The sequence below is a fragment of the Odocoileus virginianus genome, chromosome 6, assembly GCF_023699985.2.
Source record: "Odocoileus virginianus isolate 20LAN1187 ecotype Illinois chromosome 6, Ovbor_1.2, whole genome shotgun sequence".
NCBI lineage: Eukaryota > Metazoa > Chordata > Mammalia > Artiodactyla > Cervidae > Odocoileus > Odocoileus virginianus.
The window spans coordinates 3,923,884-3,950,444 of record NC_069679.1 but is presented as its reverse complement, the minus strand read 5'-3'; the positions used below and the strand labels follow the sequence as shown (position 1 = coordinate 3,950,444).

General features: G+C 36.6%; 1 protein-coding gene across 1 annotated transcript in view; it reads left to right on the top strand.

Moving 5' to 3' along the window:
• HOMER1 (homer scaffold protein 1) overlaps positions 1–24,410 on the top strand; it is a 125,460-nt gene extending 101,050 nt beyond the window's left edge. Inside the window, exons 6-9 of the mRNA XM_070468605.1 lie at positions 1,226–1,382; positions 5,280–5,390; positions 5,999–6,079; positions 21,313–24,410. Coding sequence (XP_070324706.1) covers positions 1,226–1,382; positions 5,280–5,390; positions 5,999–6,079; positions 21,313–21,501 — 538 coding nt within the window. The 3' untranslated portion in view covers positions 21,502–24,410. The remainder of the gene's footprint in view (positions 1–1,225; positions 1,383–5,279; positions 5,391–5,998; positions 6,080–21,312) is intronic.
• The last annotated feature ends 2,151 nt before the right edge of the window (positions 24,411–26,561 follow it).

The window sequence follows — 26,561 nt, the reverse complement described above, 5'->3', positions numbered from 1 at the left end:
AGTAAAATTCTGTAAAGCAATTATCCTTCAATTAAAAATACATAAATTTTTAAAAGATGAAGAAATAAAACTAATTTTAGAATTACAGAAAAATTGCAAAAACTGTACAAAGAACTTCCATATACCCTCACTCAGCTTACCTTCATGTTAGCATTTCACATAACCATAATATAACTTTCAAAACCAAGAAATTAACATTGATACGATATTACTAACAAAACTATAGATCTTAATTTTCACCAGTATCCCTTTTATGTTCTAGGAACCCATCTGGATCCCACATTGTATTATTTCTTCTGAGTCTCCTCCATTCTGTTTCCTGACACTTTCTAAGTGTGCCAATCAGTTTTTATGTAGAATGTTCCTCAGTTTGGGTTTATATGTTTTTTCAAAATTGGAATGATGGTTATGCATTTTTTGAAAGAATGCCACAGAAATGATCTTGTTACACTGATACGTATTCTTACTGGTGATGAGATTTAGAAATATTGATGATTGAAACAATGCTTTCTTTTATACTATATATATATTAAGATTACTATAAAATATCAGTCCACCGAAACATTTGCTCTGTGATGCAAATAACTTCTCAAAAACTAAAATTCTGATTAAAGAAAGCTATTATCATTACTAGTTAGTTAGTGGGATGAGGTTAGTAGAATTTCACTAATAGCAGTAAGCTGTTCAATAAGGAGAAAGAAAAACCACCCTTTTTTCTTTGAAATTAGGTAATTCTTTCTTCATTGGAAAGTTAAGAAAGGAATTATTGAGAGGGGCCTTCTCACTTAACAGAATTGTCTTTGTAATAGAAAATTGTCTTTGTTGAGATACTTAACTCTGGGTAGCTTAACAAGTAGAACATAAAATGAGGAAAAAGTGATTGGTCTAGTTTTGTTGTATAAGTGACACTGAAATTCTATCAGAGTTATTAGTACCAAGTTCAATTTATTGCAGCAGGTTTTTATATTGGGGGCATTTAAAAACTCTGAGTAAGATAAAATAAATCAACAATTTCAAAAGAAATACTTATATTTATTTATTTGATAGGTTTTATTCACTAGGCGCATTTAAGTGAAATATCTGTGTTTTTATTCTTTGGGGGTATTCTTTGAAACATTTTTGAATTATAAGAATTATAAGCCAAATCTTAGAACCGAGTACTGCTGTCTCTTTAAAGTAACAACAGTCAGTGTAATGGGTAGAATTTTCTTTTCTTTTGCTTTAGTTCAGCAATCAGCAAACACTGGGAGGCTGAGCTGGCTACCCTCAAAGGAAACAATGCCAAGCTCACTGCAGCACTCTTGGAGTCCACTGCCAACGTGAAACAATGGAAACAGCAACTTGCTGCCTATCAGGAGGAAGCAGAACGGCTGCACAAGCGGGTAGGTGCGGGGCCGCTGTCCGTGAGGGTTTACAGCCAACAGATTTCCTAAATTTAATGCACATTCAGCACAGGGACCTCTTCTGGAGTTTTTGTTGGTTATCAAAACATATATATGGGTTGTATTATATGTGGGTTTATTGGTTAAGAAAACAATTTTCTGCAGTTTCCTGAGAATGAAGGAATTTGGAGAGCTTTAGGGTCCAAACAGGCAATTTCACATTCCTGTTTGCCACTTGTTAGCTGTGTGACCTTTGGTAACTTATTTGCCTCTTTCTGCTCAGTATTCTTATCTGTAAAATAGGAACAATAATATAGACTATGTACAGTTCCTGGGAAAATTGAGATACTGAACTGACATGTAATTACACCGAAGCAATGATAATGCTTTTATTATTTTACTTTATTTCTTAAAGAACAATTTGAAAAATACAAGTAGAAAAGTCTTTATAAAAGTTAAAGATAATAATTATAATTAGAAATATGGGGCAATAATACAAATATGGGGTAGTAAAAGAAAAATTAATATCAGGAGACCAAACAATTTCTTATAAAGAATTTTTTAATCCAAAGTATATGCATTCACCCAACAGGAAGCCAATGCCAATAGTTTCTGTTTTTAAAAATGACTTTAAAGAAGTGAACTCCATAGACATTAGGAAGTGAGCTTAGTATCAGAGCAGAATTTGAGGAGTACAGTAAGACAGGATGACAGGGGAGGTAAGGTTGAAGTTAAATAGAGACAGGAGGGAGAGTAAGAACCTGAGTAAATACCTTTCTATCCTAAGTTTAAACTTAATTCGTGAGGGGAAGAGGGAGGTTGTTGTTTAATGAGGATAGTATCCCATCTTGCAAGATGAAAAGCTCTGGAGATCTATTTCACAGCGCGTGGATATACTTAATGCCACCGAATTGAAAGTGAAGTCGCTCAGTCGTGTCTGACTCTTTGCGACCCCGTGGACTGTAGTCTACCAGGCTCCTCCGTCCATGGGATTTTTCCAGGCAGTAGTACTGGAGTGGGTTGCCATTTCTTTCTCCAGGGGATCTTCCCGATCCAGGGATTGAACCCGTGTCTTCAAATACCACTGAGCTGTATGTTTAAAAATGGTTAAGAGGATAAATTTTTACTGTGTTTTTCATTGTGTTTTTTTACCACAATTAAAAAAAAATAATAATAACTTAGGATAATTGACTTATAATCCAAAAAACATTCATTGAGGAGCTCTCCTTTTTATGTGTTCCCTGACCCTGAGAGTTTTTTGCTTTAAGTAGTCAATTGAATTTTAAAGAATTTATGAAACAAAGTATTTTTATTTACTCACATAGTTATAGTTTGCAGTGCTCTTCTTTCCTTCTTGTAGATCTGAATATCCATCAGGTATCATTTCTCTTCAGCCTGAGTAACCTTCTTTAGGATTTTTTTGTATTTCAAGTGTACTGGCCACAAATTCTCTCAGCTTTTGGATATATGTATGTGTATAGATAGAGAGATTTTTTATCTTTACTACAGATTGTGTTTTCCTATTTCTTCGTATGTCTAGTCATTTTTTATTTTATATTGGTCATGGTAAATGAGATGATGTTATAGAGCCCATAGATTCTGTTATCCATCTCTGAATATTCAGTGTTAATTTTTGTTTTAGCAAGCAGTTAAATTACTGGTAGAGTGTAGTCATCCCCTAGTATCTGCTGCGTTTGGTTCTAGTGCACCACCCCTGCCCCACCTCACAGGTAGTAAAATCCATGAATGCTCAAGTTCCTTATGTCAAGTGGCATAATAGAGTCATCCCTTTGTATCCATATGTTCCACGTCCACCATGAGTATAGAGGGCTGGCTGTACTTTGAAGTTTTGGAGGTGTAGACTTCTGCTTTAGTATTTGGCTTATTTCCATTTTGTTCTTAATTCAAGGGGATTTTTTGAGTCCTTGGAAATCTTTATTTCTAAGGCACAATCCTCCTGGGGTTTCAGTGGGAAGCTTGACGTGCTTACTGAGAAACCTAGTTTGGTGTTGACACTGACCTCAAAGTGTCTTCTCTGTGGTGAGCACTACCACACCTTAACTCTTCATTCTTCTAGCGTTTCTCCCACACCCCCGGACCCCTGTGATTCCTACTTTTACTTGTTTACTTCAGAAGTCAGCCGAAGATTTGAGGGATGTCTGTATGCTTTTTAAGAGGCCTTTTTTTCATATAGTTCCCTGAATTTCGATTTGCTTCAATTGTTCTAAGGCATCCCCAACTCCTCAGACTTCTTTGGGAAAATAAGAGCTCAGCTTTTTGCTTGCATTCTACTCAGGCAGTGCAGCCAACCTGCATAGTGCCTGCAGGCAAAAAGATGTGTAAATGTGTATCTCACTCAGGATGATGCTCTCTTTGGGTCTTTTGCCCAATTTGGTCACTCACCAGGGCCTTCTAACAGTTGACGTTTACATTTTGCCCATGATTTTGTTATATGGGTGAAAGTTAATCCAATAAAAAATACTCCAACCTTATCAAGACTGGAACTGCTCACAAGGAATGTATTGCCAAATGCACAAAGAAAACTCATACATATTAGACAATAGGAGAAAATTCCCAAGATTTTTGAACAGATGTTCAGTGTTGTGGACCAGAAGACAGGAGAGCCTGAGCACTGAGGAGATAGAAATGGTTTTCTAGAGAAGGGCATTCTAAGCTGAGTATTGGGGGGTTGGTTAGTTCTGAATGGTTTTCAAAGGTAAGAGCAGACATTCTAGGTAAATCAGCAAGTTGGATATTAGCATGGTTTGTTGAAAGTTCATAATACTAGGTTAGGTGTCTTGAGCCATGAGATGTTTACACAGTTTGCAGCTAGCTTTTGGAGGACTGAGAGTTTAGATTTGATGCTGTGAGAAAGATGAGCCATTGACAGGCCTGTAGCGGGGCAGTCACACAATGAAAGATGGGTGTTAGCAGTTTTCAGAAGACATAAAAATAGACAGAGGATATAATTAGGTCCAGTGGCAGGCCGTTGGTTTTGTTTACACCTGTATGACAGGGGTCTGCGCAAGGCTATTACAGAATGAATAGAAACCAAGAAAATGATACGAGAGGAGAGTGACAGAACGTGGTGTTAATTCAACATTTGGGAAATGTGAGGGAGAGAGATTTGCTGTTTCCTTAATAGTCTACAATTTGTTGTATTCTAACCAATCAAAATGTATGAGCTCCTGACATGCAGAGAATTTTGATAAGGTGTGTGTTTTTATGTTGACTTCTGTCTGTTTTGAGTATAATTTTGGATGGCACAGCTTTTAGAGATAGTGCCCTTCTCTGTTCTTTAAAAAAATAGCAAGTGCACATTAGAAGTGAAGCTGCTGTCTCGGCCCTCAGTAAATCTGTACTGCATAGAGAGCTCTTCTTCTTTGCTGTACGAGACCCTACTGACGTGAAGATATTCTAGTATCAAGTGATTTAAGTTGTATTTTAAGCATATCTTTTCTTCCAGATTCCTTTACATTTTAGAAGTGTATTTGAATATTTTCTCACTTCTGCAAGGCCAGTTTTCAGAACCCATATTTAATTTAAAGGCTACAGATGGAGGGCAGATGGCTGGTTTTGAATTTGTTTTCAGAAAACGTTTTTAAAGAAGACTTTTATTATAGGGGTTTTCTACTGTCATTAATCACTTAATTTAAGTTTTCCTAACTTTTTCATGACCAAGTCTAACTATCTTCTTTGGTCTTTTTCCTTAGTCATAAATTGATATTTTTAAAGAATCAATTCTACTGATTCTACCCTGTCTTAATATTTCTCAAGGTTAATTTTCATATATTGATTCAAAATTCATTAGACAGCTGTGACAGACTTATTGTATGTCTTCAGCAAGAAATCCTGTGGAAATGTCATGATTTAGTTTATGTTCTCATTTGATTTTAGGTGACTGAGCTTGAATGTGTTAGTAGCCAAGCAAATGCAGTGCATACCCATAAGACAGAACTAAATCAGACAATACAAGAACTGGAAGAGACGCTGAAAGTGAAGGAGGAGGTAATTTGCTACTTCTCACGCATCTGTAATCTCATAAAATATGTGTGCAGTTTTGGAGTCTATATCCGATTTAAGGGTATTTTATGCCATAAGGTTGTGGGGTGTTTTTAGGATGAAGTTTTTCTGATTGATACTAACCTTGTTCACATTTTCCCCATCGCTGTGTCTGTTGTTATGAACCATGGTGAGGCAGTCAGACTGAGATACTGCCTCTTTCCTCCTGTATGAGAGTTGCATTCATACAATCAACAGAAAACCATTAGAAGTTAAATGAATTTTACGAGCTGTTGCTTTCTCTAGTTTCCAGTCAAAAGATTTAATACCTCAGGAAAGAATTATATCCACAAAGCTTGAAGCAGACTTAAAATGTTCAGATTGCTATTTCTAAGCAGTGCTGTACCAAAGCCACCAAGTTGACTTGCTTCAAATTATTCTGTGCTAGACTGCATACCCATTAAGATTAGTTTATCCCTTGAAATCAGTACAATGGAAATTTTTTAAACACCTTTTTTCTTAGGACTGGGACAGTAATTTCAGGGAAAAATAAGGCCTTCTCTTTCCTTGATATAGTTAAAATATTGTTAAAAATATTGTACTACTTTTTCTAGGAAATAGAAAGATTGAAACAAGAAATTGATAATGCCAGAGAACTACAGGAACAGAGGGACTCTTTGACTCAGAAACTACAGGTGAGCTCTAATAAAATTTTTGTTCATTTCTGCATAGAAAGTCATCAGTCTTTCTTTCATATAGTAATGACTTTTTTCCTTCAACTCAGTTTTGAAGGTTTTTGGTCATTTTTCTTTTCTAGAACTTCTGATTCATGCCTGATGGTTAACTTTTCAAAAATTACTTGATTCATCTAAGTAGCTTACCGTAATAGATGGTCATTTATAAATTCTTTGTCTTCAGCAAATTGTTTTAGAAATGTCTACTTTTAATATAAAAAGTGTTCTGAATTTAAAGAAAATGTCTCAAATGGAGTATATTCAAATAGTTTAGGAATTCTGCTCATCTTTTTTCACACTGAACTAATATATGAATTACAGCAGTAGTGCCCTAAGGGAAATCAAGGCAGTCTCCTTTTCCTTTCTTTGCCCTAATTAATTTTACTCACTTTTCTCTGCATAAATAGTATGCTTCCTGACTCTTAATTCACATACATGTATCCTGTGTCAGTGGTAGTCAGCCATAGTTAGGGAAGATTCTTTTCAAAATTACAGCCAGGATTGCCTCCTGTCAGCCCAAACACTTTTCTTATACCTCCTAACCTCAAGAAGAGTTAGGACCACTTCAAGGTTTGGAGTAGAAACAAATGTAAATATGTATAGAGTGAGGAATTGGGGACAAATGTTGGTAAGTGGGACCTGAAAACCTAGGATTGGAAGGAGTACCTAGATTGTAATAAGAACAATCAATATTTATTGAGTGCTTACTATATACCAGACACTGCACTTCACTTATACATTTAATCCATGTAACAGTCATATGAGGAAACTAAGGCTTAGATAAGTTAACTTGCTCTACCTATTTAAATGAGCACAAACTCTGACAGTAGAGACATTTCATGAAACAAACAAGTTCTTCATATGAAATATTCCCCTCTTTTTCTCCCATCACTGACTTTCAGCAGTCTAGGAAAATGAAGTTGCTTGTTTTGATCTGCCTTATTAAATATTGTTTCTATATTTTAACCGTCTGTGTAGGTTAGTGGTTCTTAACTAGGAGTAGTTTTGTGCCCTGGGGAACATAGATCTGTGTGGGGAGACAGTTTTGATTTTTACAGCTTAGATGGTGGAATTGACCTCTAGGAGGTTAGGGCTTCCCAGGTGACACTAGTGGTAAAGAATCTGCCTGCTAATTCAGGAGACACAAGAGAGGTGGGTTCTGTCCCTGGGTCAGGACGATCCTCTGGAGAAGAAAATGCAACCTACTCCAGTATTCTTGCCTAGAGAATTCCATGGACAGAGGAGCCTGGCAGGCTACAGTCCATGGGGTCACAAAGAATTGGACGCAACTGAGCATACACACAGGTTGAACCCAAAGTTATTGCTGAACATTGAATTATCCAGCCCCAAGTTTCAAGAGTGCCAAACTTGAGAAAAACTTGGTGTAGAATTAAAATAAGAAACATATGATCAGAGCTGGAACAAATGGTGGAAATGCAGGCTAGTTTTGTCTTTTGGTTTGGTTTGGCACCCGTTGTTTAATTCCTTGCTTTGATATAGGCGGTTGCTAAACATTTACACGACAGGGCTTCCCTGGTGGCTCACTGGTAAAGAAGACTGCCCACCCGTGCAGGAGACAGAGGTTCCATCTTTGGGTAGGGAAGGTCCCTGGAGAAGGAAATGGCAGTCCACTCTAGTATTCTTGCCTGGGAAACTCCATGGACAGAGGAGCCTGGTGGGCTACAGTCCATGGGTCGCAAGAGTTGGACACAACTTAGCAACTAAACCGCCACCACCGAACACTTACATACATTAGCTCTAGCTCTTACAGTAGCAGTTGTGGTAGCCCCATTTTCAAAGAAAAAGCAGCAGTTCAGAGGTATTGACAAGTTTAATTAAGGCACTTAGCAAATAGTGAAGATTAGATTTGTTTTGATTCCCAAATCTCTGTTCTGTCTATATTACCACACTGTTTCAGCAGGCAGGCATCCAAGCCACCCCTAACTATTCTTGGGGAAATTTTTTTCAGTTATGTACACATTTATATTGTCTCAGAGAAACCAAGAAATGATTTATTCATACCAAGCTGCTAAATGTGTTTCATCATTGATTGAGCAGTAATTGAATTTTACAGCTGGAACCTAGAATTGTGACTGTCAGTTCGTACCTATTTTTTCATTGGATATCAGAAATACTTATCAAGACAGCCTACCTGGAATAGGACAGGGAAGCTTTCAGAAAACCTAAGGGTGAATTCTAAAAGGCCAACTGACCGAAATAACCTAAATGTTTTTTCTAGTTTGAAGAAAGTTCCTCCTTTATGGCCTAGTCCCTCCTACCTAAACATCTACATGTCAAAAGCTCCATCACTCTTGAACCTCCCTTCATAAATTCAGTCCAAAAAATTGGGATCATTAGTTTCTGAAATGGTAGAGGAACTTTGAAATTGCAATGCGTGGGTTTGGATTGTAGCTATGAATTTGGATAAAAAACATAGTTTGGAAAAATTTTAAGTAGTTTTGACATGATTTTTTTTGGTTTGCAAGTTGTTTTTTCTTTAAATATCAATGTAACATATGCTCATTGTAAAAAATTTAGAAAAATGTAACTTACCAGATAGAAAAAAAAAAAAACTCCCATCATCCTAAGGCAAAGTGTTGAGAATTTCCTTCCCTCAGTGTTTTTATGGATAACTTTTCCTTTATGTGAGACATACAGATAGCAATTTTTTCTTTCTTTCCTAACAATGTTATGTCATAGTTGCATATGTCATATGGCTATATAATATTCTCCTGCATAGGTGTACCATAATTTTCTTCCAGCATTTTTACAGGGATGGTCATTTGTTTTCAACATTAGTTGTAATAATGTTATGATGTATCTTTTTACATAAACCTTGGCTTTCTCATTATTTCTTTAAGATGAACTTTTAAAGAATTATTTGGTGTCAATGTTTTTAAATTACTTATGCTGAGAAACTAATGTCTGGAACAACAGGATACCCTCTGGATATTAGTCTCCTCTGATTTTTGCTTCTAATAGGGACCAAAGGGGAATTTATTATTTTTTTAGTATTACCTTCTTTTTTATTACAAGTTTTCAATATGTTTATTGTCATCTTTCTGTATCTTGAAGGCATGAAGTGCTTTTTTACCTTATAGTGCATGGCATATCCTTCCCTAGAGTGCTAAGTCCCCAGATCTTCAAATGGGCTGGTTTCTAATGTATTTAAGACTTGGCTTGCATGTTCATCTCACTGATTTCCCAGTTTAAGCACCACTCTGCAGGCCTCCCCACCCCCCAAGCTCTGCATGATATTACCCTATCTTATTTTCCTTGTAGCAATTATCACTGAATGAAATGATCTTGTTTTTTTAAATTGATTTTTAAACTTTTTATTTTGAAGTAATTTCACATGGGAAAGTTGCAAGAATAAAGTACCTTTCATGTACCTTTTACCTATATTACCAGATGTTAACATTTTTGCCATATTCGTTTCATCATGATGGAATTCTCTCTGTATTCTTTTTTTTCCCGAAATGGCTGAGAATAAGTTCCAAATATGATATCCCTTTACCTCTAAACACTTTAACGTATATTTTCTTTTTCTTATATGTAACTTTTAAAGATAATTTTCATTGAAGTATAGTTGATTTACAGTGTTAGTTTCTGCTTGCGGCAAAGTGAGTCAGGTATACGTGCACATATATCTGCTCTTTTTTAGGTTCTTTTCCCATATAGGTCATTATAGAGTATTAAGTAGAGTTCCCTATGCTTTACAGTTGTTCAGTCGCTCAGTCGTGTCCGACTCTTTGTGACCCCATGGACTACAGCACGCCAAGCTTCCCTGTCCATCACCAACCCCCAGAGTTTGCTCAAACTCATGTCCATTGAGTCAGTGATGCCATCCAACCATCTCCTCCTCTGTCGTCATCTTCTCCTACCTTCAATCTTTCCCAGCATCAGGGTCTTTTCCAGTGAGTCGACTCTTCGCATCAGGTGGCCAGAATTTTGGAGCTTCAGCTTCAACATCAGTCCTTCCAATGAATATTCAGGGTTGATTTCCTTTAGGATTGTCTTGTACGATCTCCTTGCTGTTCCACGGACTCTCAAGAGTCTTCTTATTAGCTGTCTCTTTTATATAGAATAGAGTGTGTGTGTCCGTCCCAGTCTCCCAATTTATCCTTTCCCCTTTGGTTACCATAGTTTGTTTTCTCCATCTGTGACTCTATTTCTGTTTTGAAAATAAGTTCATTTGTACCCTTTTAAGATTCTAGGTATAAGCAATATCGTGTGATATTTGTCTTTGACTTCACTCAGTATGACAACCCCTTCAATGTGTATTTTCTAAGAATAGAACAGTCTCTTATATAACCATCAAAACCAAGACATTATCTAAAGACTTTATTCAAATTCCCATAATTGTCCTCTTTATAACAGAATATTAAAAATTGTTTTTCTGGCCCAGGATTCATTCCAGGATCATAAGTTGCATTTAGTTGTCATGTCTATTTATTTTGATGTTAAATTGTCCCAGATTTGGCAAGGGGGAAACTTTTTAATCCTGCTTCTGTGTCCTTTGGATGTGACCTTATCATTTTTTAAAGAACTTCATGTTTTAGCTCAACTAGATATTCTAGGTTCATCTTGTATTTCTCAGTTCCAGCTTTGAAATTAGCTCTTTCTTCAAACAAAATTTTCTTTTAGTAAAGTTTGGTGTTTAGAAACCAGGTTCTGGGCATTAAGTATACTTTTTGCTATTGAGATGTCATTGTGTCTAAGCCATCTTAATTATCAGAGCTAGAAATATGAACATAGCACATTATGTCCATTACAATAATTATATTAAAAAAAAGACCCTGAAACCATATTAATACCTCTCATTGCAGTCCAGTACTATGGAGCTCATTTTAGCCTTCCCCCGTTTCCTGTTTATAACTCTGTTCCCCAATATTAGGAAACCATAATATGTTTACTTGCTTGCTTAAGAAGTGAAGTGAAAGTCACTCAGTCGTGTCTGACTCTTTGTGACCCCGTGGACTATACAGTCCATGCAATTCTCTAGGCCAGAATACTGGAGTGGTAGCTGTTCCCTTCTCCAGGGGATCTTCCCAACTCAGGAATCAAACCCAGGTCTCCACATTGCAGGCGGTTTCTTTACCAGCTGAGCCACCAGGGAAGCCCAGGAATACTGGAGTGGGTAGCCTGTCCCCTCTCCAGGGGATCTAGATGAGTATTTTTTTTTTGTTTTTAACCTGTGTTCAAAAGTTAATTAGGTTCTTTGACTCCCCCTCTTCAATTGGTTAGTTATTCATTTAAAGTACATTTATGTTCATCTGTATCATATTATATTCCATTTTAGTTCTTCCCTATTCTTCTTTGTGTTGTATTTATATGCATTTACGGAGCATTTGGGGCTTCCCAGGTGGTGCTAGTGGTAAAGAACCCACCTGTCAAGACAAGAGTTGTAAGGGACACAGGTTCAATCCCTCGGTTAGGAAAATCCCCTGGAGAAGGAAATACCGGAAACCCACTCCGGTATTCTTGCCTAGAGAATCCCATGGACAGAGGATCCTGGCCGGCTACAGTCCATACAGTCACAAAGAGTCAGACACAACTGACATGATTTAGTGCACAGACACGGAGCATATGAAACATGGTTCTAAAAGTCAGAACTACTCAGAAAGATATCTTTCAAGAAGCATCATCCTGTCCAATCCAGTCTAGCCCCATTCCCATCTGTCCCTGTGGGTAACCAGTCTCATTATCTGATTTATTCTTTCTGTGTTTCTTTTTACACAAATGAACAGATACGTCTGTTTTTTTATTCCCTCCCCTTTTTTCTTACACAAATGGTAACATACCCTAGTCACTCTTAACTCTTACACACTTTGCTTTTTTTTTTAGAAAATCTAAGGTATGTCCTGGAAATCACTGTCCGTGTTCATAGAGATCTTGTTCATTCTTTGCTTGGCTGTATGATGTGTGCTTGCTTCATGTGTCTGTGTGATAGTTTTTTCCAAACACACTCCTTTTATGGATATTTGGGTTGTTTCCAGTATTCTGAGAGTCCTGCAGTGAGTAATCTTGTGCATGGGTATTTTGTTACTGTTGGAGGTGTGTCTATAGGGTAGGTGCTTGGAAGCAAGATTTCCAAGTGAGAAGGTCACACTCTCACACTCTTCTCCGTTACGGATGTTGCTAGTCTCCCCCGTATCGTCAGCGCATGTGCGCCTGTTCCTCACAGCCTCGTCAACAGAGTGTGTTCTCAGACTTCTCATCTTTTGGCAATATGTGTTAGGTGAGAGACAATAGTTCTAATTGGTGTATCTCGTAGTATGAGTGAGGTTAAACATCTTTCATAAGCTTAGAGGCCATTTCAGTGTCTTTTTGTACCTGTGTAGGCTGTGTTTTCATGTCTTTAGCCCTTTTCTTTATAGAATTTTGATGCTTTGAGAATTTTCTAGAGTTCTTTATATATCTGCAATTGTGTGTTACAAATATTTTCTCCCAGTTTGTCAGTGTTTTTTGACTTTGCTTAAGACAGTGGTATTGTTTTATGTAGTAGTCAGATATATCATTCTTTTCTTTCATTGCTCTGTTGTTGTTCAGTTGCTAAGTTGTGTCCAACACTTTGCAACCCCATGTACTACAAAACACCTGGCTTCCCTGTCCTTCACCATCTCTTAGAATTTACTCTAATTCAAGGTGGATTTAGAAAAGGCAGAGGAACCCGAGATCAAATTGCCAACATCTGTTGGATCATAGAAAAAGCAAGAGGATTCCACAAAAACACTACTGTTTCACTGACTATGCTAAAGCCTTTGACTGTGTGGATCACAATAGACTGTGGAAAGTTCTTAAAGAGATGAGAATACCAGACCACCTTAAATGCCTCCGGAGAAACCTGTATGCAGATCAAGAAGCAGCAGTTAGAACCGGACATGGAACAATGAACTGGTTCAAAATTAGGCAAAGACTACATCAAGGCTGTATATTGTCACTCTGCTTATTTAACTTGTATGCAGAGTACATCATGGGAAATGCCTGGCTGGATGGTAGCACAAGATGGAATCAAGATTGTTGGAAGAAAGATCAATAACCTCAAATATGCAGATGACACCACCCTTATGACAGAAAGCGAAGAGGAACTTAACAGTCTCTTGATGAAGGTGAAAAAGGAGAGTGAAAAAGCTGGCTTAAAACTCAACATTCAAAAAATGAAGATCATGGCATCCGGTCCCATCACTTCATGGCAAATAGATGGGGAAACAATGGAAACAAGTGACAGACTTTATTTTCTTGGGCTCCAGAATCACTGCAGATGGTGACTGCAGTCATGAAATTAGAAGATGTTTGCTCCTTGGAAGAAAAACTGTGACAGACCTAGATAGCATATTAAAAAGCAGAGACATTACTTTGCTGTTAGAGGCCCGTATAGTCAAAGCCATGGTTTTTCCATTAGTCATGTATGGATGTGAGAGTTGGACCGTAAAGAAGACTGAGCATCGAAGAGTTGATTTTTTTGAGCTGTGATGTTGGAGAAGACTCTTGAGAGTCCTTTGGACTGCAGGGAGATCCAACCAGTCCATCCTAAAGGAAATCAGCCCTGAAAATTCATTGGAAGGACTGATGCTGAAGCTGAAGCTCCAATACTTTGGCCACCTGATGCAAAGAGCTGAGTCATTAGAAAAGACGCTGACTCAATGGACATGAGTTTGAGCAATCTCTGGGAGTTAGTGAAGGACAGGGAAGCCTGGCGTGCTGCAGTCCATGGGGTTGCAAAGAGTTGGACACGCCTAAGCAACTGAACAACAACAACATATCCATTGAGTCGGTGATGCCATCCAACCATCTCATCCTCTGTTGTCCCCTTCACCTCCTGCCCTCAATATTTCCCAGCATCAGAGTCTTCTCCAGTATTTGGCTCTTTGCATCAGGTAGGCTAAAGTATTGGAGCTTCAGCTTTAGCATCAGTCCTTCCAATGAATATTCAAGATTGATTTCCTTTAGGATTGACTGGTTTGATTTCCTTGAGTCCAGGGGACTCTCAAGAGTCTTCTCCAGAACTACAGTTCAAAATCATCAGTTCTTCAGCACTCAGCCTTCTTTATGGTCCAACCCTCACATCCATACATGACTACTGGAAAAACCATGGCTTTGACTATATGGGCCTTTGTCAGCAAAGCGATATCTCTTCTTTTTAATATGCTGTCTAGGTTTGTCACAGCTTTTCTTCCAAGGAGGAAGCGTCTTTTAATTTCATGACTGCAGTCACCATCTGCAGTGATTTTGGAGCCCAAGAAAATAAAGTCTGTCACTGTTTCCACTGTTTCCACATCTATTTGCCATGAAGTGATGGGACCGGATGCCATGATCTTCATTTTTTGAATGTTGAGTTTTAAACCAACTCTTTCACTCTCCTCTTTCACTTTCATCAAGAGGCTCTTTAGTTCCTCTTCACTTTCTACCATAAGAGTGATATCATCTACATATATAAGGTGTTTGATATTCCTCCCAATAATCTTGATTCCATCTTGTGATTTATCCAGCCTGGTGTTGCACATTATGTACTCTGCATATAAGTTAAATAAGCAGAGTGACAATATACAGCCTTGACAAACTCCTTTCCCAATTTTGAACCAGTTCCATATCCAGTTCTAACTGCTGCTTCTTGACCTGCATACAGGTTTCTCTGGAGGCATGTAAGGTGGTCTGGTATTCTCATCTCTTTAAGAATTTTCCATAGTTTGTTGTGATCCACACAGTCAAAGACTTTAGCATAGTTAATGAAGCAGATTTTTTTTTTTTGCATTGTCTTGCTTTTTCTATGATCCAACAGATGTTGGCAATTTAATACTTGTTTCCTCTGCCTTTTCTGAATCTAGCTTGTACATCTGAAAGTTCTCAGTTCATGTACTGTTGAAACCTATCTTGAAGGATTTTGTGTATTACCTTGCTAGCCTGTGAAATGAGCCAATTGTGCAATAGTTTGCACATTCTCTGGCATTGCCCTTCTTTGGGATTGGAATGAAAATTGACCACTTCCATTCCTGGAGTGTGAAATCCTGGTTATTGCTCTGACTGTGTTCCACACTCAGATCATATAGAAATCCATCCATATTTTCCTTTAGTACTTCTGTGGTTTCATTTTTTACATTTAGATCTCTGATTCACTTGGGGTTTGTCCTTTGTGTGTGGTGTGAGATATGGATCTAAGTTTATCCTTTTTCAAATGTCTGTCTTGTTATCTCATTACCATTTATTTAAGACTTTATCCTTTTTTCCCTGAGATTTGAGATATTCAGCGTCCATGTGTTTCTTGGTCTAGATCTGGATTTTCTCTTCTGTCCTGCCAAGTCACTCGTATCTGTTCACACGTCCTAGTACCACACCGCTTTACTCGCAGAGGCTTTACAGTGTATTTAATATTGAGTAAAGTCAATCAGCCCTCATAGGTTTTCTTTTTTATCATTTTTCTAAATGTATTCTTAACATGTTTTTTCCATATGTATTTTAGTATTAACATTAGTACCAATTTTAGTTTCAACAAAAAGCTTAGCTTTGTAAAAAAAAAAAATCATTGGTATTGCTTAAAATTTAGATTGCTAGTTTAGCAGAAGTGATATCTTCATGAGGTTTCCATCTTATTCAAGAACAGAGGATGTCTTCTTACTGGTTCATGTCTACTTTTGTGTTTTTCAGGAATATTTTAAGGTTTTCATCCTGTGAATTTGGAGTGTTTCTTGTTTATTTATAAATATTTTATCTTCTTTTATACTATTGAAAAGTAGGTTTTTTTCTACCATTGTATCTTTTGATTATTATTTATACAATCAATGTATATGAAAGTTTTTGAATTCTGTTTGCTAATTTTATATCCTGCTACCATACTCAATTATTGTTTGAACTAGTCTTGTCATTTATTTCATTTATTCACTAACAAATAATTTGCAAATAGAAATAATTTTACTTCTTTTTTTCTAGTTCTTAGGGCTCTGTTGATTTTTTTTTTTTTTTTTTGAGTTACATCTGTTAAAAATACCAGTACACCCGGATTCCATGAAAAAAAAAAAATACCAGTACAGCGTTAATAGAGAAGGTGACAGACTTATCTTATTCCTGATTTTAGTGGAAATGTCTCTAATACTTTTCCATTAGTTGAAATGCTGGCTTTACTAGCATCATATTATGAGAGTGGCTTATTCCTATTTTCTTGAGTGTTTCTACCAAGAAAGTGTTAACTTTTGTTAACAGCTTTTTTAGTACCAATGGAGATAATCATATTTTTTCCCCCAGATTCGTTAATATGGTTTATTTTATTAATGACTTTTCTAAAACTGAACTACATTTGCATTCCTAAAATAAATACCACTTAGCTATGGTGTATCATTTTCTTAATGTGGTGTCAGATTTTTGTTCCCTGTTATTTATAGTTTTATATGGTATTCATTTGTAATATTGGTCTGTAATTTTCCTTTTTCAGGTGGGGGCTGAATTTATACAATTTAGGTGTCAAGGTTATACTAGCTTCATAAGATAATTTGGAAGATTTTCTTTATTTTCTTATGCTCTGGAATAATTTACGTCATATTGGAACTATCTGGTCTTTGAAAGTTTAATAGAACTCCCGTTTGAAACTGTCTGGGCCTGGAGCTTTTTTAATTCCTTGATTGCTCTCTATTTCTTCTGCAGATATTGGCCTGTATAAGTTTTCCATCTGGGTGTTCAGATATTCAATGGAAACTCTTGTAATTTCTTATTTTATATAGTTCTTTATCCTTGTCTTTCTTAAGTTTAGTAATAGTATGTCTGTTTTAGATTTCCCTGGTGGCTCAGTTGGTAGAGTCTGCCCGCAATGCGGGAGACCTGGGTTCAATCCCTGGGTGGAAAAGATTCCCTGGATAAGGAAATAGCATCCCACTCGAGCATTCTTGCCTGAAGAATTAGATGGACAGGGAGCCTGGTGGGCTGTAGTCCGTGGGGTCAGGAAGAGTCGGACACGACTGAGTGACTTTCACTTTCATGTCTATTTTAAGTTTTTTGAAAAATGAAATTCTGACTTATTAATCTGTTACTATTTTTCTGTCTTTTACCTAATGAATTTTTACTCTTCTGTTTATTATACCTGCTTTATGGTTTGTTTTGATTTACTTTTTAATTTTTTTTCTAGCATTTTGAAAGGGGAATTTAATTCCATTGCTTTCATTTTTATTTATTTGTGTTTAAAACTATAGATTTCCTCTGATTGTTGCTTTAATTTGTCCCATAAATTATGACAGTATTTTCATTATCATTAGGTCTTGAAATTCTGTAATTTGGTCTTCCCTTTCATGCTGGAAATGTTTAAAGGAACATGTTTTAATATCCTGGTGGAAGGGTCTTTTAATTTTATGATTTCGTTTTACTGCATTGTGATTACAAGGGTTTGTTTATATAATTTCTGCTTTGCATAATTTACCGCTTTTTTTATGTAGTCTAGCATATGATCAACTTGTGAATGCTCTTTATGGATTTTGTAATTTAAGCCTTCTACATCCTTACCATTTTTTTGTTCCTCTTGATCTGTCCTATATTGAGAGGAGCATATTAAAAGCTCTTATCAGTGATTTTTTTCTGTGTGTCCTTACGCTTCTGTAGTCTCTACTTTGTAGAGATGGCCACTGTGTTTCTCGGTACATAAACGTAATTGTGGTGTCTTCACTGTGTTACGGCTCTCAGCGTCGAAGGTGCCTTTCTTCGCTGCTTTCTCTATGGCTGTCAGAATGCCTGCCTGGTATACCTTTGCTCATGTTATTATTTTTGGACTTTCTAAATGAACTTCCCAGTGGAAGGACCTTTTATTTTATGATTAGCTGTCCCCAAGAGCCTCTTTATCCCTTTATTTTCTTACGGGTCTCGTATTTTTTAATTCACTTTCGGTGATCCGAGTCTTCCCTGCTCGGCTCATGCTTTCCCTGGTCCTGGCAGCGAGGGCGCCTCCGCTGGGGCGCAGTTGCGGGCAGGGGGTCCCCTGTTGGGTGGAATCTCCCCAGACCAGGAGTTGAGGCAGATTCCTGCCCGCCATACTGCCAGGGAAGTCCCCATCTTCTCCTTTTCACTCTCCTTTTCTGCTCAGAAATACTGCCTTTCCAGGTGACCTCCTCAAGCCCGTGTTCCCTGTGAGGTCGCCTCCTGTAGCTCGCTCTGGTCTAGCAGGACTTTTTGTTTTCTCCCAGCATCTTGGCACTTTGAGTGGTCTTTCTCTTTCTTTGAGTTATTAGGGTTCAGTCTTAGGTTTTCATTCTCCTCTTCCCTCTTCTCTGTTTCCCCCTCAACCCTGCCTTGCCCTCTGCAAAGAGCTAGAGTAAGAACTTGAGAAGTATCTCTGCGAGAAGCTAGTGCTTATATCTCCTAATTATAGGTAACCTCACATTTGTATTGTTCTCTTTCTTCTAGTTGAACTTGTGGCATTTGTATTGTTTTATTTGTTCTTATTAGTGGTTTATATCTTTTAGATAGCTGGTTGAAAGATTTCAGTGTACACAGTAGTTTCCCTGTTCCATCTGTTCTGTTGATTTCTTGTTTACCAGCATCCCCCTTGGGGAAGGCACAGTCCATTAACACAGGGACCGTCTTTGTTTATTTACTACTTTATTCTCAAAGCCTTGGCTTCCCTGGTGGCTCAGTTGGTAAAGAGTCTGCCTGCAATCCTGGGTTTGATCCCTGGGTCAGGAAGATCCCCCGGGGAAGGGAATGGCAACCCACTCTAGTATTCTTGCCTAGAGAATCTCATGGACAGAGGAGCCTGGTGGGCTACAGTCCGTGGGCTCACGAAGAGTCAGACACAACTGAGTGACTAACTTTCATTCTCAAAGCCTAGTTACTTAGAAGACATCTCAGTAAATAATTGTTGAGTAACTCTTCTTCAAAATATGTGTCTTTTAGCCATTTTTCTGTAAATTATTAATACATGTTTGGATGATCTGTGTATGATCATGTATGATCTATGTGAAGGTTAACAATCTAATAGGACAGTAATATATCTTGTAAGAGTTCAAGATGTGAATCCGATATCAATAAAGACAAATTTTTGTAGCTTTTATTTAGATTAAATGATGCACAATTCAAATTTATAGAAAATGAACCTGATCTGGTCCCATTGATGGTGGTAATAATTGTTTAATTTTTTTTTAATCACTCGAGTGTTGTAAGCTCCATATCTAACAAATACAGAGCATGACCTTCTGCCCACCAGCATTTTATACTTTCAGTTTTTGCCTTCGAAAGCACGCAGAAGGATTTAGCAAGTTCTGGCCTCAGCGTTTTATCAGTGCTTTATCTTGGTGCCCTGACATATGCTCACATATCAGTTAAAGAAGAAAGGAAAATAGAAGCACAAAAATCATAATAAGCACAACAATGAGTGGTGAGGGGGAATAAAAGTTAAGAAGAAGGGCTGGAAAGTATAGACAGAAGATAGAACTGGGACATGCCCCCAACCAGGTTGCTTCATCCTGCTCTTACATTGTCTGTTCTTCCTCTGGGATCTTACTCTCTGCCTCAGAATAGACCACAGCACCAACAGCATCAGATTGGATCCCTTTTGTTATAGGCCTGGTGACATTCCTTCAATCGGAGAAGTGGCTCAGAGCACAAGACTCCTGGAGAAGAACAGTGCCGTTTTAATAGCTGGGGGAGTTTGCCGTTTTGCTTGTTTCCACTGAAAATGTTTGGCTGTTTCATTGATTGGCAAGGAGAACAAAGAAGCCTTTCACTTTCTAAGGATGCCTTTAGAGGGCAAACTGGGTGGTGCCTGGTAAAGTGGGTGTTTTCTCGTGAATGACATTTGGTCTATTTTTACAGTTGGAAACATTCTAATCTTAAGCTTCTTGTTTGAGCAGGTCAGAGAGCGTGCTGTGGAATTTTTATATTTGATCCCGGGGTCTGTTCACTCCCCTATGGTTTAGAGACTTCATGAACTTGGCTTCTGAATTTATAAATAGCATATTGGTTTCAGAATCTGTTGTCATTTTACTTATCTTCACCTTGTAGGTGATTTGAAGGGAAAAGATTAGAAACATACGTGGTTAACATCTAATAATAAATAAGATTGATTGGAAATCTCTAAGTTCTTTCTTTAAAAGTCATTATAGCTGCACCATTCCTTCTTTACGTCTTCCCAGGCTCTTGCGACCCATCTGTGGTGTCTTTTTGCTTGAGGCTTGCTCTTAGTTAAACATGTGAATATTTCTTTGTGCTGGGAGTGCGAAATCAATGGTTACTTTCTTATATGCATTCAAATCAGTTTTCCAATTATTTTTCTTAGAAGTTTAATTTTGCAGGCATTGTAGGATAACTGGATTTTGGAAAGAAGTGTACATAGTCCCAACAACCAGAAGGGGTTCCTATTTTCTATGTGTACTTTAATGCCCATCATTCATCTTCACACACACAGCTTTGCCTCATTGTAGTCAGTACACTGCTTCATATTCTGTTATTTGCATTTAACATTTACCAGATTCTTTAAATAATGTTTTAAAAATCGACTATCCTTTAGATACAGTATATAGTAACTTATAAATAATTTGTAAGTACACCAGGAATTCTGGCATTTATTTTTAAAGTTTAAAAAATTTTTGTTGTCATGAACTTTTGGCTTTCCTTTTGTCATTTTTTTCTTCCCTTAATCTGCAGTATACTGGAATTGTTTTTGTCTAATTCTCTTACATGTACAGGTATTCACTACAGTTCTCTGTACACATTCGTTTGATACTGAGGTGAAACGAAGAATAATTAACATATTCAGAGGATCCTAGATTTGAGAGAGTCATTTCCTTCTCCAAATCTTTCTCCAGCACTGCCAAGAAAGAGAAAAAGTTAATTTGTCTTTTTTTTTCTGCCTGCTTTCACTTGAGATTGCTAACAGTTGTGCGTGAGGAAAAGGAGGCGGGCACAAATAGAAATGAGATGTACCTAATCCACAAAATGGGTCACCAGTCCTGTCTTGGTATTTGAAGTACCTAGACTAGTGTTGCCTGACATGAAGCAGGCAGGGAGGAAATTTGTACTGGGGGAATAGATGGATTCATGAGCAGCCAGTCAGTAAAACTACATGGACAATCTAAAAACCTCCTTACGCTGTGTTGAGATTCAGAAGCTTATCCTGATTATCAAACTGCATGGACTATCACAGTATTCTAATAATGAAAGTTATATTGTTTCTTAAATCTTCAACTGACACACATATATATATCACACTTTTGTTTCTAAAGGAAGTAGAAATTCGGAACAAAGACCTGGAGGGACAACTGTCTGACTTAGAGCAACGTCTGGAGAAAAGTCAGAATGAACAAGAAGCTTTTCGCAATAACCTGAAGACCCTGTTAGAAATCCTTGATGGAAAAATCTTTGAACTAACAGAATTGCGAGATAACTTGGCCAAGCTACTAGAACGCAGCTAAGGAAAGTTAAATTTCAGTGCCAATTGATTAAAAAAGATACTGTCTCTCTTCATAGGATTGTTTGGGCTCCGCATCAAGATTGCACAAAAAAATTTGAATATCTCTTCTCCACGAGGAGGATCTTTTGAAAATTTGGAATTGTATATTTCAGTGTAAATTTTAGAATTCAGCTTGTAGCTAGTTGGGGAAAAAAAAAAAGAGATGAAAAACTTGAACTACAAATTACCTCCATGTATATTATTGGCCATAGTTAACTAGAAAGTTATAAATAGACACTTAATGCAATCTTTTTTTTTCTGATATTAGCCAATGGGAGAATTAACAAATGTCTGGGTCACATCCCCCTTTTTGTGTTCAACACAGTGAAGGTTATCTGCTTTTTAAATTAATTTATTTATGATATCTAAAGCTGTGTTTTGTGCAAAAACTTAGTGATGAAAGCCCTGTCTTTTGTTGTAATCTGAATAATTTCTCAGGATATTTTTGCACTGCCAGAGGCAGTGCCATTACCAATTAATTCTTGCCAGGAGTGAAAGAGAGCTGCATCTTTAATTGAAACATACTATAACTGGGTGTATAGAGTTCTTCCCTTTTTTTATACTGGAAGATATTTCACCCTGCTGACCACTCTGATACACTCTGGTGTTCTCTAATCTTGTCTGCTGTATAGTTTACTTTTCCATATTGATTCCATGTATTTATGAAAAGATACTGTCTCCCATTTTATTACACATTTTAAAGCCAACTAATGAAGGCAGCTGAGTCCCTCCAAAATTTTTCTTTTTAAATTTCTAATAAATTTGACACACAGTACTGAAATACAGCAGCCGTCACTGACGGTCTGGTCTAGCAATGTTAAGTATATTTACAGAATATGCAGTTACATTTATTTATATATTTTGCAAGAAATCTTTTCTGAATGATTAATGCATTTCAATTTACAAATACTAATGGTTGTTGGGGAACTGTTTATTATAGATCATTTTAAGGTGTATAGCTATTTTAAAGGCGATCCATTTCCATCAAGCAGCCAATCAGAGGACTATTGGGATTGGAGCCGCTTACTCTGTCTGGGTCTTCGCATCAACCACATCTCTAGTCAATCCTCACAAGGCAATATTCTAAACTGTTAACTAGGCATTTCAAAACAGGATTTCAATTCAGTGGGCTCTCCTCAGTGAACAGGTTTTAATGTTGTTTTGATGTAATTTTAAAGGACTTTTAGCAAACATGCATTTCCTTATATATTTCTTTTAAGGAGCTATTTTAAAAGTAAGTCAAGTGCTGTCTAGTCTGCTTATGGAGTAAGAATTGCATCAGAGTCCATATATTCTTGCTGTACAATGCTTGTGATGTTGAGGAGGGTTCTTTTTTAAAGTGTATGCTTGAGTATCGACTCCGTGGAGTCTGCAAATGCACTGACTTTTTGTTTGTACCCCCAAACAATTGAACTGTTAAGTACAAAATTAAGCTGATTAATCAATTTGTAACCCATTTTTTCACTCACACAGCTACTCAACACCAGACAATTTTGTTTTATATATGTATGTGTATGTATGTAAATACATACATATTAATTTATATTAGAGTGAAAAATAAATGGTTTGTTTCTAAAGTTAGTTTCTAAAGTGAGTTTTCAGGTGTCTCTGAAAAGTTTATATCAGACACTTAATCATCATGTATTATATGTGCTATAATATCATGTACCTCCATCTATTTTAGGGTATTTTCCTCACCTATTTCTTGTAGGGAGGATAATTTAGGTACACAAGCTCAGAGCTATTTCTCTGATAAATCAGGTAATAAAATTTATTTGATTGATGGAATTTTGAAGTAGATGTGACTTTATCCATCAGTTTCTGAGTACAGAGCACCATATTTTAATTTAAATAGGGGATTTAACACTAGGGATCAGGGAATTTAGTTATGAAGAGTTAAAAAAATTAAAGAAAAAAAAACAATGTTAACTATTGAAATGGTAAGTGAATTATTTTAATGATGTAATAAGATATTTTTAAATTTTGACATAGTTGTCATTTAATGGGAAAATAAGTCACCAAAATGTCTCCACTTGAATTGTATTGATATATGAGACATGTGTGTAATTCAATATATACATATACTCATATGTATATACAGAAAATTATTTTTAATATTTTCCTACTGATATGAAATTTAAAATTGGAAATTTTGTGAGTTTTTTCTTTTCCAATAGAGTCTACTTTTTTCTTTTTTTAGTGATTTCAACAATTTCTTGAGGGCTGCACCTTTAAATTCCCAGATTGTCTTTAGACATGTATAGTATATGGGATAAGGTGGACACAAGTGCACATATAAATAAAATCTTCTTATTAAGACTATTTTAAACATTCATTTACAGTAGGAGAGTACCTAGAAATCATCATCAACAAGTCATAATTAGGCTATGTGCCTACTGTCATTTTCTCCGTTTCTGTATTATATAAATAAAAGTTTGCATATTAAGATTTGATTTTTTTCCCAGAGACAAATATTATATAATGTATCTATATTTAGATCAAACTGTGGTAATATATTTATCAGAAAATAATGTTGGGGGACTATAGCCTGAACATGTGGACTGGAAGTGATGCAGGGAAGGAGGGCAGAGATTGATTCCCATTGTGTAAAGTTATTATGTGATGACTGAATTCTTGTACAAAAAGACAACTGAAAAAAAGAAAACAAAAATACAGTTTTTATTTTGAAATACCTTTGTTGTTCTCTGAAGAATGTACTTGATCTTTTTTCCCTTCAGTCTTTTACAGATATTTTTAAAGAAGCATTTAAGTAATGGCAGCATTTACTTAAATCTTACAGGTGCTACTGGATTTTGCATTAGTGTCTTATGTTGTGAAATCCTAACTTTGACATAAAAGGTTTTATAAGTATTTCCCTGCCTGGAAAATTAGTTTTTGTTTCTCCTCTCTCTTTTTCTCTCTTTTTTCCTCCCTCTTTCTTCCTGCAGATTAAAAAAGGCCATGAAGTTGCACCCCTTCTGTCCCTATGGGAGAACTCCAGCATCACCATAGATTTAATGTTTTGCTGTCATTGAACCTATTGTGAAGCAGTTAGAGGAAAAACTTTTACCATTTTTTCAAGTGAAACTAAGAGAGACACTCAAAATTGAACCACCGCCACCTTTTAAAACTCATTTCTCTGCCTTGTTAAAATTAAATGTATTCTTTCACATGTGCGCTCCAGTCTTTCACGTTTTTACTTAACTCCGGAGTGTGTTCAGCCGCTTTCTCCTTTGACTTTCTGACAGCTCTGGAACGGGAGGCCAGACAGAGGAAATACTTGTTCGGTGGCAGTGGTTTCTTGGTTTTTTTATTTATAGAAATCCTTTTGTTTAGTATCAAATGATTTTAACATCCTGATATTGTGATTGAAGCCATGAAATAATCTTCATTGAATTTTTTTCTTCTGGATATTTAGCATTGTTCCTTTATCCTTTGTGAAGTCAATTAATTTATATAAATCTTAAAGAGGAAAACGTTCAGGTAAGAAGTAGTTGAGAATGACACATTTAAGAAAAAAAATTTCTCCAGTAGGATACTATGCTATAATCAGTATTTGCTGTAAAGATAATTTTCATGTGAGAAAGCACTTTAAAAATTACTAGAAAGGGATCATTTTGGAATGGAAACAGATTTATCATTCACCTTACTCTAAATTGTGAGAATGTATTTTTCAATAATATTCATGTTAAATTGGACCTTAAATTTTGTTTAGCCTTTTATTTGTACTGGAGTATGGTCAATTGGACCTTTAATTTTTATGGCAGTTTTTCTCTGTGGGAAACTGATGCATTGTTGTTACAGAAATAAGCATAGTTAATGAATTGAAGAAATGAATGTTTTTCTCTTTTTGTTTATATATTGTAAAATAGCTTCAAGTAACTAACAATTTTACTCAAGAAAAGACTTGATCAGCATTCACTGCCAAGTGATTTCTGCTTAGTATACTAGATAAAAAAGGACGGAGTTGTTTTTACCAAAAACAGGTGATCCTGGGAGAGAAAATTGCACCCAGAATAGGGGAAAGGCCATAAGCTCCCAATAGATTTCTAGTCAATTCATTGATCTCTGTAAGTACCCTTGTGATTAAAGCACATATTCCAGAGGATACCAGGAGTGTATGGGGTGAGGAGAGGATATTTTTCATGAAACCAGGACCAGCATAAGACTAGGAGCATAATGCCCTCCGTTTTATCTAAGACACGTCAGGATAGCCAGAGTAATGTAAAGTGCTATTTCCTACCTTGCTGCTGCTTTTAACTAAACAATTTGGGATTGCCCTAATGAATTTCAGAGGCTTTCAAAAGATCCTCTCATTTTTGCCTGTCAGGATTTATAACCTAATATGACACATAACATTCAGAACTCACCATTCTGTGGCATTCTGACCTACTTTGTCAATTATTTTTACGTCAGATTTACCCAGGGACAGAAAGATTACTCTGCTTTCTCCTAATAAAACCAAATTAAGTGACAATGGGTGCCTAGTAAATGCAAAATTAAGCCCATTCTGTAATATAGAAAATTTTTTTCTGTTTTTTAGAAAAATTTCTTTTGTGGGTATCTTTTCTAACTACATTCATTATTTTATCTTGTTATCTGTGCTTTATAACTATGTTACTATATATGCATAAATATATAGTAAGTTGTACCTATATGACTTGTATATATGACTTTTTCGGTTATTATACCTTAAGTGGAATGACTTTCAGAAAACAGGGCTAGAAGTCAGTGTTTTCTCAACAACTTCAAAATGAAAGCAAATAGAACTAGGTGTTTGTTGAATGTCTGCTGTGTGACAGGCACTGTACTAATTGTTTGATGTTTCATCTCTACATATAGGGTCCCTGCCGGGGTGTTCCTTTGGAGGGGGGATGCAGGGAAAAGGCTCCCATGATTGCACCTGCTGTGTCCCAGCAGTCAGTCTGGCTTTCCTGTCCACTGTCAGAAGGTGGAGATCTTGCTCATGTTGCTGGTACCGTTTCCCCTCGAGCTTGCCTGCCTTACCTCTTCTCTCTGAAA